The sequence below is a fragment of the Zingiber officinale genome, chromosome 9A (genome assembly GCF_018446385.1).
Source record: "Zingiber officinale cultivar Zhangliang chromosome 9A, Zo_v1.1, whole genome shotgun sequence".
Taxonomy (NCBI): domain Eukaryota; kingdom Viridiplantae; phylum Streptophyta; class Magnoliopsida; order Zingiberales; family Zingiberaceae; genus Zingiber; species Zingiber officinale.
The window spans coordinates 13,648,666-13,662,598 of record NC_056002.1 but is presented as its reverse complement, the minus strand read 5'-3'; the positions used below and the strand labels follow the sequence as shown (position 1 = coordinate 13,662,598).

Sequence of the window (13,933 nt, the reverse complement as noted above, 5' to 3'; positions counted from 1 at the left end):
GCTGCGCCTCTGATCCTCAAAAGGTTCCACGCCTTGCAAGATTCGATCCGCGATATAAATAGAATTTTACATTTTTCGATCCTATATTCCTCGAAGGAATGTACATGTTTCTAGATAAAAAAAATCATAATAAAACTAAATATAGCTCCTACTGTATTTTATAATACAATCATGCACACAATAAAATGCCCTTGACATGTCCAAGGGTCCAATCACACACACAATATCTATAAGCCATAATAGTTGGATCCTGCATCCACAAAGTTAGCACATCCTACTATTATCCTGCCTAAATTATGTATGACATGTGCATAATTAAACTAATACCAAATACACAGAGGCAAAACCCTACCTCTGATACCAATTGTTGGTTGCTACTCGGAAAACCCAATGGCTCCACTGTACAAAAAATTTTGTACGTGATCTGAACCTTTCCTAGCTACCATGTGTTCTTTTAAGTTAAACTTGTATCTCCTGCGGAACTTAACACGTTTGATTCCAAGTTTAACTTATTTGTTCTTTTAGGTTTAGATTTGGATCTCCTGCGGAACTTAACACGTTTGATCCAAATCACCTAGGTTATGAATTCAATTAAATATTAGTTTCCAAAATTGGCTTCCAGTACTGCATGGCGAGGCACTTGGCCTTCTTGGATATGGGAGCAACCACCACCGACTAGACAAAGCCTTTTAAGGAAAGTTAATATTTAATTTCCTTATATAACTCTAGGTTAACCAAAAGGAACAATCAAATCACAAGGAAAAAAGAAAAAGAACACAACATCGAAATTAAATTCGAAAAACAAGAATCGAATGCCTCTTGTATTTGGTATTTATACAAAGAAAAATTAACTAGTATGATGCGGAAATTAAATACTAGTTATATCTCTTCCTTGTATGCTAAAAACCTCGAGATCTTCTGCCGTATCCCTCACCTCCTCTTAGACGTCGTGTGGGCGACGATCCTCCAAGACGAACACCACCCGGAAAGCTTCTCCTCCTTCTTTATAATTCGGCCACCACCACCACAAAGGAGCAAAAGAGAGCAAAGGGAAGAGAGGGAGAGGGGCCGGCCACTTGATGATCTCCGACAACACAATATCAATTGTTATGTTTTTCAAGGCCTCCCCTCCCCCCCTTTTATATTAGTTTCCCAACGGAAAATTATGAAAAGAGTTTTATAAAAAATTAGACTCATTCCTATTTCCTTTTAATTTTTTCTTTTTCTTTCCTTTTAATTAATCAATCCTAGATTGATTTATTAATTAAACAACTATTTGTTGATGTTTAATTATTTGACCGGCCCCTTGCTTGGGCACCAAGCAAGGTGGCCGACCACTTATTAAAAGGGAAAGAAAGAAAATTATTTTATAAAATTTAAAAGAAGAAAACTTCTAATAAAATTTTACAAACTCTATTTTTTTTTTCAATGTGGATATTAAAGGAAAGTTTTAAAATTTAAAACCAAGTTTTTAAAAATTTAAAACATCTCTAATAATATTTCTTTTTAAAAGAAAGTTTTATAAATTTTACAACTCTCTTTTAAAACCTTGTGGCCTAATTTAAATTAGGAAAATTTTATAAATTTTTAAAACCTCTCTTTTTACAAATTGTAAATATTTGAGGAAATTTAAAAATTCAAAAACAACCTTCCTAATTTAAATATTGCGGCCGACCCCCTTGCCCAAGGCAAGGGCCGACCACTTCTAGAGAATATGTGGCCGGCCATTGCTTGGTCACCAAGCAATGAACCGACCCCTTCTTGGACACCAAGATAGGCATTTCTTTGGATGGACTTCAGGCTTTATTGAGGCTACAACAGGGACCTAAAGGAGAAATTGGTTTTGGCCTTCCGATGAGCTTGAGTATCCCGTGCTCGCCCCGAACACACAACTCAAGTTCATCAATAATAACTCATTCCACTAGAGAGTTATTACCGCACTACCGCACCAATCCCAAATTACATTATGGGCTCCTTCTTATCATGAGTGTGTTAGTCTCCCTGTGTTTAAGATTACGAATGTCCACTAATTAAGTGAGTTACAGACTACTCATTTAATTAATATCTAGCTCCAAGAGTAGTACCACTCAACTTCATCGTCATGTTGGACTAAGTCCACCTGCAGGGTTTAACATGACAATCCTTATGAGCTCCTCTTGGGGACATTCTCAACCTAGATCACTAGGACACAGTTTCCTTCTATAATTAACAACACACACTATAAGTAATATCATTTCCCAACTTATCGGGCTTATTGATTTATCGAACTAAATCTCACCCATTGATAAATTAAAGAAATAAATATCAAATATATGTGCTTGTTATTATATTAGGATTAAGAGCACACACTTCCATAATAACTGAGGTCTTTGTTCCTTCATAAAGTCAGTATAAAAGGAACGACCTCTAATGGTCCTACTCAATACACTCTAAGTGTACTAGTGTAATTATATAGTTAAGATAAACTAATACATAATTACACTACGACCTTCCAATGGTTTGTTCCTTTCCATCTTGGTCGTGAGCTACTGTTTATAATTTATAAGGAACCGATAACATGATCTTCTATGTGTGACACCACACACCATGTTATCTACAATATAAATTAATTGAACAACTACATTTATCATAAATGTAGACATTTGACCAATGTGATTCTTATTTCTAGATAAATATTTATACTAAAAGCTAGGTTTTTAGTATACATCCTAACAGTTGAGATAGTCCGACTGGCTCTTATACTATTTCAAGGGAGGTTGAGGCGCCACTTCGAGTTGTCAGTGGGTTGGGAAGTTCGACCGCTCGGGAAGGCGTACAAAAAAGAAATATTCCCTCCAATGCTTGTTGGAGGTCGACATTTTGTCGAAGAAAACCAAGCCCACTCGGGCTTGGAAGAGGAAAGTCCCCGGTTCAGACAACTTTGGATAATAAAAATAATGGAAGATTCGGAGGTAAGAGAAATGTCGTGTAGGCGGAAAAGAACGACGACCCCGCACAACAGCCGAAAGGAGTTCGACACTAACTGGTAAAGAGAGATACAGAAGTATTTACAAACGGCGAGGAAGAAGGGATGAATAGGAAACTGCAGACCGACGGTAAATTGATCTCGGTAGAAGGTAATACAGCCGGACGACGAAGAATTTGACCGATCGGAAGAAGAGGGAAGGAAGATTTGATAGCCAGAAGGAAACTCGAATGCGGCTGTCAAACTCTCAGCATCGCTGGCGTCAAACCGGGACTCGATAGTGGTGTACTAGGGCCTAGGGACGTCGGCGAGAGGCTGTGAGGAACTCGCCATCACAAAACAAAGATGAAGAGATGCGAAGAAAAGGAAACCTACTAGCGGAATTATCGCCAGAACACAAATGCTGAAAAATGCAGAAGACGGGGAAGGACAGACGTCGGAAGACAAGAAAGAAAAAGGCGATGGGAAGAGAGCTTACTGGGAAAAGATCGCTAGAGGAGCAAGGGAAGAGGAACGTCGCCGGAGCACAAGAGCGTTGCTGAAGAACTCGAAGAGAAGTGTGCAAAGGCGGCGACGCGCACGGGCTTATAAGCCTGGGGGCTGGCCGACCGGAGCCGTCCGATCTAGGTCGCGGAAACCCGGGCCAAGATCTAACCGTTGAATTTGAACCTCCAAACATCACATCATAGCGGATATCCGCCTGTCATATCAGGCGTGCGACAACAGTGGGAAAGACATGTGGTGCATCACCACGGGTCGACATTTAATGAGGGTATGTGGACGCGCTCAGCCTTAATGCGAAGAGATTTGCACTATTTCCCAAAAATATGGGTGATGTAAGCCTGGCTCGCGCTCACCCAAGACAGCCTAAGAAAAGATTTCACAAGTATAAACCTTCGTTGTGCCGATCGGATTGAGGGAACATGCCTACAGCCGAATGACAAGCTTCAATAGGCCGACCGACAGGGAGTGTTCGCATCCCACTCAGAAGCCAAGTTAATGCCGAAGGCCGATCGAGAGAAAAGTTGTTCAGACAATTGTCCAGTCAGTCAGACTTGCAGCCTCTTTTGACTAGACTTGAGGGGGAGGCATGTGATACGGTGATAATGAGGGACTCACCTTATTGCCATGGTGGAGGTCAAAGGAAGTCAAAGTCAAGGCAGTCAACACGCATATGACATTGGTCGGTCGGGCGAATCATGCCCCGACCGGGGAGAAGGCTCCGATCCGCAATGCCTTCGCTACGAAGAGAAGTAAACGATCGACGTTTAAGGGAGACGATGTGCAGAAGCAAAGCTTTATATGGGTAGAGTTCAACTTCGGCCGAGTGGCTACCCTGCTCGGCTTGACAATAGGTCTCAGTAGTGGCAAAGTGGACCTTCGGTAGAGCGAACACATATGCAGGAATAGCGAGGTTCAGGCCGACCGGACGACCCACCAGAGCGGCTAAATTCCAACCGAGCAGTCAACCCGCTCGGCCTAGCAGTACACTCCCTCTGATATTCAGCAATATCCTTTTGGAAGTTGGTGTCGCCGACACCAGGCATGGACATCGAGAAGATCGTACAGCGGAAGCTTCCACTGTCACTTCAGAGATATGCTCGGCTCATTAAGGTACTGTGTTAGAGACACTTTATTGACAAATCTTTTCAGGAAAAAATTTGAGAAGCGTGCTTGCCTTGGGGAGCGTGCACACACGCTACTGGAGCTCTATATAAGGGGGGGGGGGGGGCAAGCATCAGCGGAGGTATGCGATATTCACTATTTGTGCTACAGTCTTCTTGTTGCTCCGCCATATACTTCATCGTCGGTGACTGACTTGAGCATCGGAGGGTCAACGCCGAGGACCGCTTCCCTGGCTCGACACTAGCGTAGTTTGTGTTGCAGGTTCGAGCGGAGTCTACAAGCGATCAGCGGGAGAATCATATTCTTGACTTTCTATCTCTTCGACTTTCAAACAAGATCATATTTAAGTAACATTTCAAGCGCTCTAATTTGTGACATATATATATATATATATATATATATATATATATAATATTGATATTGTGCGCGACGCGCACAGTGCGCGACTGTGCGCGTCGCGCACAATATCAGTGTTTTTTTTTATTTATTTTTATTTATTTTTTTTTAAATTAAAAAATAATTAAAAATTTTCTTTACGATTTTATTTATAGGGTTCAGGCTTTGGGTATAGTGTTAAAGCTATTTTGTTTTTTAGATTTTACCTATAGGGTTTAGACTTTCTAATTAGGTTATAGTGTTTGGTTTAAAAAAAAAATTAAAATAAAATTAATTTAAGTATTTATTGAATATTGTAATGTGTTTAGGGGATATATCTATATATTAAATTTTAAATAAGGAAATGTTGAATTTAAATTCAAAAAACTAAAAAAAAATTTAAAAAAAATAAAAAACACTGATATTGTGCGCGACGCGCACAGTCGCGTACTGTGCACGTCGCGCACAATATCAATACTCTATATATATAAAGAAATAAGAAAATGTCAATTGTAAAAAATATATTTGAATTCAAGTTTTTTTTTTAAAATAATCTTTATTTTTAGGAAAATTTTTATAGCCTTTGTTGACAAATTTAATTTTAATATTATTGATTTTTTTTTCAACATATTTGATGGGATATTAATAAAAAATTTTAAAGGGATACAAATTATTATAATTATTTATTATTTTCATCCAATGTAAAGCATATGATAAAAAGGTAAATCGGAATTCGGAAAGTCCTAGCTAACTAGGACTATTTTTTATTTTCTCGCCATCGCTGACATAATTATAATAAAATACTTATGATAATAATTATTTTGTTTATAAATTGTATTGAATTTGTTATCGGACAAGCTCTGCCAGTTTGCATCATCTTGAATGTTAGTTGAATCAACCCTAGAATCAAAGAAAGCGACCCTTGCCAGCGGGATTTTTCTTTGATTTGCAGTGGAAGTTGATGCAAAATTCCCACCTCGATCCTGCTAGGTTTCGCTTGCCGTGCAGGCAACTCACGCCTTCCGCCTGGTCTCAATCTGTTTCCCTGTAGGTTTTTTTTATCAATCCGATTCTTGTTTGGTTTGTTGAATGTTTAAATCGATGAAGCATCGTTTTAGTTTTGGCGATCCGAAGCATAATCGATTAAGGATTGTTCTGGGATTCATAATTTTTCATATTTCTCTACGCAAACTAGGTAAGTTAGGGGATATGTTATCGTGCTTGCTTTCTTCTTAAGTTCTTACCTCATATTGGACGTCAAGATTTTCTGGATAAATAGTCTTTTGAATCATTGCTAGAAAGTATATGCAGCAGAGGAATGAAATTATTGTGCTTCTTTTCTTAGGCAATAATAATCTTTAACTCATTTCATGTCGACATGCATTCTTGAACTATTAGTGCACTTGATTTTTATATTATTTCCAGCTTTTATTAAGCTTCCACTTTTACAATCAGCAGCCGCAATATTACATTCTTGGATTTACATGCTTTATGATCTGGATCTTCCTGGTGATCTGACTACAAAATCCATTTTGAGAAATACATTTAATGAAATGTGTAAACATATTTTTCGTTGCTTATATTTTGGAGTTGGAGCCACTAGATATTTTGAAGCAAAAGCCACAGCTGCTAGCATGTTACTTTTGGCTCTTTCGGTTACAATTGGCAAATGACAAATAACAATGTTAGAACTGGTACCAAGCCTAGGAATACTATGTTCAACAATGAAAATTTAGTTTCCAAATTGTTTCCTCTTTTTACTTACTATACACGGATTTACCTAGCACTCCTTTATATCTATTTTGTAACTACCATTTCATTTTTTTTGTCTCTTGTTCTTTGTCATATCAAATGATTCATTTTAAGCATTACTGTAATTCATTTGTTCTCTGAAAATATTCTCTTATAGTTCATTCTTCTCGATCATTGGAATCTTATCTTATAGCACCTTTTTTCTACAATTATCGTAGCTATAGCCATCATATGAATTCACTCTCCATATTATGCTTGTATCTACCAGACACAAAGTATGCATTTATGCTGATCCCAGAAAATGTTTATTTGCTAGCTTCTATCACAAATTATTTTACTCCTACTGTGTTCTCTAACATAGGCCATATTTTGTTATACAAACAACATGGTCTTGTATATTTACCCTGTACTAAAGCCCTGTTTTCTACAGATGAATAAAACTGGTAGGGAAAGAAAGAATGTAGAGAAAAGAACATGTAGGAAAAATATTGGGAAATATTTTCTTTCCAATTGCTTCCTTGGAGGAAAGGAAAGAGATAGGGAAACATAAAATTTTAAAGTTTTTTTCAAAAGCATAAAAAAAATTATAAATAAAAAAATAGTTTTGAAAGGAACTTTTTTTAAAGAATTTTTTAAGCTCATATTGGAGATCCATTGCACAGGAGAGTTAGTTCTCCTTCCAAATCGGATAGAAGAAACATAGAGAAAAATTGGAAAAAGATGTTCCTAGTGTCTCCTTATTTTCTTTTTGATTTCTTTCCGTCGTATGAGGCACACCCTAAATATTTACCGTACAGAAAACTTTGCTTCTGTTACTGCTTGTCAGGCAATCACTCACTGCCTCTTAATCGTACTCATCATTGCAATGTTTCTGCTTTTGTAAACTTTCTCTTTTTCTTTACTATCTAAATTTGTGTCTCTTGTCCCTTATGCAACACTAACAATTAACAAGAGGCATACTAACATTGTACCATATTGCCAAAGCTATTTTGGGTCCAGTAGCACATGGAAGAAACTGCTTGCATTTCTTTTTGTTATCGTTATTGATTCAATGCCCCCACAATTCTTGCCTAGTTGGTAGTTGCTGTTGGATGTTCACATGGATTTGATGTATTCTTCTTGGCATTAGTATCCTTTCTACATGATTTCATGCATGTAACAGTCCATTTTTATTCTCTGGAGTTATCACCTAAAAATAAAGACATTAAAATTGTTATTTTCATTGGAATCAACTTTCTTATAATGGCCACTGTCCAAAATATTCTGATGTGATTGGTGAAATTTCAGAATGGAACTTGGATTTCTTCTGTTTACTTTACCTAGCATTTTGATATACTCCTATTCATGCTATTCCTTTGGTTATATGAAATGTTTTGTATGATTCTCTAGGTAATGAAGGAATTGCCTAAGAGAGCTGCGGACTCAAATTTTTTTGATCCAAATTCAGATGAATTTGTAGATAGAGAATCTACAGCTGCTAATTCAGAACATAAGTCTCTTCACAGGAAGTCATCGAAGGCTTCTTCTTTCTTGGCAAGTTTCTTCACACCAACATTCTCAATCTTTGAAAGACACTCCAGCTTATTTCCGGATGAAGACAAACCTAGCAAATCCAGAAGTTATGGATGGACAACAGCTTTGAAGAAACTTATGGGTAGCGGCCCAATGAGGAGGCTCCAAGATCACATACTAGGGTTAAACAGGGCTTACACTTTGAGCTCAACCAGTGAAATATGGTTTCTTGGCAAGTGCTATAAACTCTCACCTGCAGAGTCAATATCAAATTCAGCTCATGGCAATAGCTTTGCTGCTTTTTTAGAAGATTTTTCTTCAAGAGTTTGGATCACTTACCGGAAAGGTTAGTTGACTCAAGTTACTATCTTCTACAGTTGTCAGGTTTTTGACACATATTCTACAGGTTTTGAACCCATTGGCAACTCAAAGTTTACATGTGATGTCAACTGGGGATGCATGATCAGAAGTAGTCAGATGCTTATTGCTCAGGTGGTTATCCCACTGAATACTTAAATTCTAGGTATTTCTTGTTTAGATGAAGCTAGTAGCGATGTGTGCTTACCTTGTTAGTAAAATTTCCAACAGACACTAATTCTTCATCATATGGGGAGATCTTGGCGAAAACCCATGCAGAAGGTGACAATTACATTACTAATCCATCTTTCTAAATCCTTCGAACAATAAAAAGTAACTATGTATTTCCAAACCTATTGTTGAACCTTCAGAATTTTCTGGCTGAATGCTTATAATGCTATAATGTTGATTTGCAGCCATATGATCTTCAGTATATTGAAATTCTGCATCTTTTTGGCGATTCTAGCTCACGTGTCTTTTCAATACACAGTCTTCTTGAAGCTGGGAAAGCTTATGGTTTAGCTGCCGGGTCATGGTTGGGTCCTTATGCTATGTGTCGAACATGGGAAACCATTATCAATGCTAACAAAGAACAAGATGATAACGACAAACATAAACAAAGGTTTCCCATGGTTCTGTATATTCTCTCAGGTGATAAAGATGGAGAACAAGGTGGAGCTCCAATTGTCTGCATTGAGGTTGCTGCTAGACTCTGTCATGATTTTAACAAGGGGCAGCAAGACTGGGCACCTATACTACTTTTGGTTCCTTTGGTTCTTGGTCTGGAAAAAATCAATCCCAGGTAAATTAGGCTGCAGCAATCCCTCTTTGAATGAATTAGGAATTTGCACTTTTTGTTTACATGAAAATGTTTTCTTAGTTTTGTTTATTTTCTCATTGCATCTTCCAATATCAAAGGGTGATACTTCATATGCTTTTCTTTATTTTGAGACACTGTAATACATTCTAGATATTAATGATATCGATCTTCATTTTTTTTTTTGCTATGGTAATACTTGTAACTATTATTAGTGTCTTTGGACAATAGTTTTTCACTGTTGGTTTTTTGATGACTGCAAATGTGCACCAAACAAAGCGAAAATAAAATCTTTACTCCAGGAGGTGTTCCTTTATTCAAAATGTCATGTTAATCTAATTATATGACTATGGACTATATTTGCATTTGCCCATGATAATATCTAAACTGTTTCCTATTATGCACTATATCATTTTGAGCCACCCTGATGGCAAACTTAACTTAGGTCAGCTCTGGGGTTATATCTAACATGAACTATTATTTGTTATAGTTCTAGACTGGCTGCTAGGTGGCATGATGCTAGTGTTGCTTTTTCTTGATGTTTTTGTTTGTTATTCAAATTTTCCACAATTGTTTTTGTTGTTGGTTTATATTTGTGGTGTTTATCTACAAGAAGTGACATTGTACATGCTGAAATCTTCTTAATTTTCTTCCATTTGCCCTGTGTAAACCATATTCTTGCAGGTATGTTCCTTTGCTAGGGGAAACCTTTACTTTTCCACAATGCCTTGGCATTTTAGGCGGTAAACCTGGAGCCTCGACCTATATTGTTGGTGTGCAAGATGAGAAGGCACTGTACTTGGATCCTCACGAAGTTCAATCGGTATATAAATTTATCAACGCTTAAAAGTTTTCTGTTTGACCCATTCTCAGCTTATGAACATTGAACACTTATCATTTTTATCTAAAACCAATTAATTTATATTATTATCAGTATTTTAACACATGTTAAATTCAAAGCAGATGCTCTAAGTCAACAATTATTGCCATGTCAATTTATATTAACTGCCAAATTCATATTATTAGTGATGAAACTGTTTTGCGATAGCAATCTTTGCTTTCCCAATTTGTAGAAATAGTTTATTCAGATTAGGAAGATGCTTCAAGTCCACTTGGTTTGAACTAACATGACCAGTTAAAACTGCAATTTGTTGTCAACAGGATGTTGACTTGAAAATCTCATAATTCTGTTTGATCTAGTTTAAAATTCTAATTCTGTGCAATCCTTTTCCAACAAAACATAGTCGACAAATGCTGAAACAATAAAGAAACTAGTTGGTGATGTATTTTTCTTCCTTCAGCATTCATGTACTCATTTTTTGCACTAGGAAAGTTACTTGTGCTCAATCAATAATGTCAGTGAGACTAAACAACTACGGTTAAACTAGGCTGTTGATATCAAGATGGATGATAGGGAAGCCGATTGTTCTTCATATCACTGCAGGTATTGTTTTTTGCCCACGGACTTAGAACATGTTCCTTTTCCCTCTCAAGTAGCTCACTAGTTGCATAACATATCGGGGTTTCCAGTACGGTCCGGCACTTGCCCCTAGATGCGATTGACTCATCATTGGCCATTGGGTTTTACTGCAGAGACAAAGGTTGGTAGATACAGTTGCCATAAGAATTTCCTCTAATGAAAACTTACAAATGCTTTCGTTTGCTGAATTTCAACATCACACAGATGATTTCGAAGATTTCTGTTCCCGTGCCACTCGACTCGCAGACAACTCTAGTGGAGCACCCCTCTTCACTGTCCTCCAAAGTGCTCAATCTGCTAGACCCATTCCTGATCATGACTCAGTGGCGGTCAGTACCAGTGGCCATATCCGAATGGATGACTACTCATTGGCCGAAAGTTTCAGTGAATTCGACGACCAGAACCAAGAAGGTGGGTGGCAAGTTATCTGAAGAGCTTACACATGACAAACCATTTTCTTACCCAAATGTATAGTGCTCGTTTTTTCACAGCTCAATCTAAGCTGCTCTGAAGCGTGTTCATAAAACAAATATATAGTTTTTTTATTAAAAAACTAAAATATAAATAAAAAATATAATAATTTTATTAAAAGTAATCATGTAATAATCTTTGTCAAATTATATGATATTTTTTTTTATCATGCTCATCATGACACAAGTATAAATATTCACACATACAACCTACTTTCCTCCTATCATCCTTCAAATTAAAAAATAAATCATGGCAATCAAGAAGAACACTTGTCATAGGTAGCGTTCTGTTGGTGGAAATATACAACAATGTGTTCGTCATACGAAGCAGCAAGCAGCATTCTTTGTCAATGCACAAAGAAACTCGTGGCCAGGAACAGAGGAGCGGCCAGGGCCTCCCTTAAATTATTCAACACTCCTCGCCGCCACCTCTACAAAATAAATAAACCACCCATGCAACATCACGGTTGGCGAGGTCGGTTCCGAGCTAATTTTTTATAACCGACTTTTTAAATCATGAAGAAGACAAGTGGTCCATCAGTCGGCTATGGTGCGATGATGATAAAAGACGGACGGATTTTTTAGACAAGGACGGTTTAAATCTCCTTAAAGATGTATTATTGGCGTAGTTTAAAAAATTTATGACGGTCGTTTATAAAAAAAGATTCATTCAAGTTTATAATTCAAAGTCCATACTTTTCCAGAATAAGACATTTAGGCTTGCAGAAAGAAGTATTAATCGTGAGATTAAGCACTAAATAATTTGTTGTGGATAAGGTAGACCAACTGATTAGTTACATCTTTCAAGCACCAACTGTGGACAGCCCACAAAACCAGCATCATTTGTAATTTAATTAAAGGCTAAACTTGCATCATGACATTAATCATGCATCAAGAGGATAATGTGACTGACAGCACATAGAGCCAAAGCATGTTCGTTTATTTATTCATTATGTTATTGTATGAGTCTATAAAGGCAGCACTTTCTCATGGCACAAGGCAGCTAGCTACTTGCCTTTCCCTTTGCAAGCTTTGATTGAGGGATTCAGTGTCGTTGGCTGGGAGAAGAAGAGATGGAGGGGAAGGAGGAGGATGTGAGACTCGGAGCCAACAAGTTCTCGGAGAGGCAGCCAATCGGGACTGCAGCGCAGGGGGACAAGGACTACACGGAGCCACCGGCAGCTCCCTTGTTCGAGCCAGGTGAGCTGAGCTCATGGTCCTTTTACAGGGCTGGGATCGCAGAGTTCGTGGCCACCTTCCTCTTCCTCTACATCAGCATCCTCACCGTCATGGGGGTCGTCAAGTCCAACTCCAGGTGCTCCACTGTGGGCATCCAGGGCATCGCCTGGGCCTTCGGCGGCATGATCTTTGCCTTGGTCTACTGCACTGCTGGTATCTCAGGTAAAGAACAAACAAGTTTTAAATTAATCAGTTTCGAAATCAACAAGTTTGAGTACATACTTCAAGATACAAATTTGAATTTTGCTAGGTGGCCATATCAACCCGGCAGTGACCTTCGGGCTGTTCTTGGCGAGGAAGCTGTCCCTGACCAGGGCCGTGTTCTACATGGTGATGCAGTGCCTCGGCGCCATCTGCGGTGCAGGTGTGGTGAAGGGGTTCCAGAAGGGGGTGTACGAGAACAATGGAGGAGGAGCTAATGTTGTGGCTCATGGCTACACCAAAGGTGATGGCCTTGGCGCAGAGATCGTGGGCACCTTCATCCTCGTCTACACTGTCTTCTCTGCCACAGACGCCAAGAGGAGTGCTAGAGACTCCCATGTCCCTGTAAGTACTCCCTGTCAAATCCTTGAACATGTGAATTAGAACAAAACTTATGCCAATTGTGAAACTCGTGCAGATCCTTGCACCCTTGCCTATCGGTTTTGCAGTCTTCCTAGTTCACTTGGCTACCATCCCCATCACCGGGACGGGAATCAACCCTGCAAGGAGCCTTGGTGCTGCGATTATCTACAACAAGGACCATGCTTGGGACGACCATGTAAAATACCTGTTTTCTATTCTGTTCTGATCTTACTTCTGGGGCTAAGTGATGATCACCCACTAATATAATGTTTTGTTTGTTGGCAGTGGATCTTCTGGGTTGGACCATTCATTGGAGCTGCTCTTGCTGCCGTTTACCACCAGATAGTGATCAGGGCAATTCCATTCAAGAGCAGGGACTGAGCTTTTCTGAAGGAAAAAAAATAAGAGAGCAAAAAGAAGAAGATGATGTGTCGTAATTTGTGTGTCATGTTTCTCTTATCTCTAAGCGTATTCAGTACCCTGCTTGTCTTTAAGTGTGTAAATTGAATAATATTGCTATGTTTTGCTGTTGCTGCCACTTACCTACTCTTAAAGCATATGCTTTCTCTTGAAACCTTATCTCCATTATTTAAGAGTTCATTGATGCAATCCTTTGTCAGCATCGAGAGGTTAGGTAATGATTTAACAACTGAAATATTTGAAAACAAAATGTTAAATTCATCACTCACCCACTCTTAAGCAATAGTCTTCTCCTTGAATTTTTATGAACTTTTTTTCCAATCATTTAGCATTAAAAATGAAGGGATGAAAATGAT

The 13,933-nt window shown here is 38.3% G+C and overlaps 2 protein-coding genes across 4 annotated transcripts; both read left to right on the top strand.

Moving 5' to 3' along the window:
• The first annotated feature begins 5,823 nt into the window (after positions 1-5,823).
• On the top strand, positions 5,824-11,479 carry LOC122021303 (cysteine protease ATG4B-like). Of its 3 annotated transcripts, none has more exons than XM_042579407.1 (9): positions 5,824-5,995; positions 8,108-8,576; positions 8,637-8,722; positions 8,819-8,869; positions 9,004-9,389; positions 10,089-10,227; positions 10,793-10,848; positions 10,935-11,005; positions 11,089-11,479. In XM_042579407.1, the coding sequence occupies exons 2-9, from the start codon at positions 8,111-8,113 to the stop codon at positions 11,313-11,315; spliced, it is 1,482 nt and encodes a 493-aa protein (XP_042435341.1). In that variant the 5' UTR covers positions 5,824-5,995; positions 8,108-8,110; the 3' UTR covers positions 11,316-11,479. The 3 variants fall into 3 exon arrangements, with proteins under 3 accessions (XP_042435341.1, XP_042435339.1, XP_042435342.1); XM_042579405.1 differs by having other exon boundaries at positions 5,824-6,013; XM_042579408.1 differs by lacking the exons at positions 10,793-10,848; positions 11,089-11,479 and having other exon boundaries at positions 5,824-6,013; positions 10,849-10,987.
• An 864-nt stretch (positions 11,480-12,343) lies between these two features.
• Positions 12,344-13,695, top strand: LOC122020076 (aquaporin PIP1-1). The gene is made up of 4 exons (XM_042577813.1): positions 12,344-12,755; positions 12,844-13,139; positions 13,213-13,353; positions 13,443-13,695. The coding sequence occupies exons 1-4, from the start codon at positions 12,428-12,430 to the stop codon at positions 13,536-13,538; spliced, it is 861 nt and encodes a 286-aa protein (XP_042433747.1). The 5' UTR covers positions 12,344-12,427; the 3' UTR covers positions 13,539-13,695.
• Positions 13,696-13,933: the final 238 nt, after the last annotated feature.

What these genes read in the sequence shown, in the direction of transcription:
- LOC122021303 (XM_042579407.1), top strand. Translation starts at nt 8,111, where the DNA reads ATGAAGGAATTGCCTAAGAGAGCTGCGGACTCAAATTTTTTTGATCCA. An exon ending in ATCCTCACGAAGTTCAATCG is followed by an intron (nt 10,228 to 10,792) that starts GTATATAAATTT and finishes CGGTTAAACTAG; the next exon opens with GCTGTTGATATCAAGATGGA. An exon ending in TGTTCTTCATATCACTGCAG is followed by an intron (nt 10,849 to 10,934) that starts GTATTGTTTTTT and finishes CGGGGTTTCCAG; the next exon opens with TACGGTCCGGCACTTGCCCC.
- LOC122020076 (XM_042577813.1), top strand. Translation starts at nt 12,428, where the DNA reads ATGGAGGGGAAGGAGGAGGATGTGAGACTCGGAGCCAACAAGTTCTCG. An exon ending in CTGCACTGCTGGTATCTCAG is followed by an intron (nt 12,756 to 12,843) that starts GTAAAGAACAAA and finishes GAATTTTGCTAG; the next exon opens with GTGGCCATATCAACCCGGCA. An exon ending in CTAGAGACTCCCATGTCCCT is followed by an intron (nt 13,140 to 13,212) that starts GTAAGTACTCCC and finishes AAACTCGTGCAG; the next exon opens with ATCCTTGCACCCTTGCCTAT.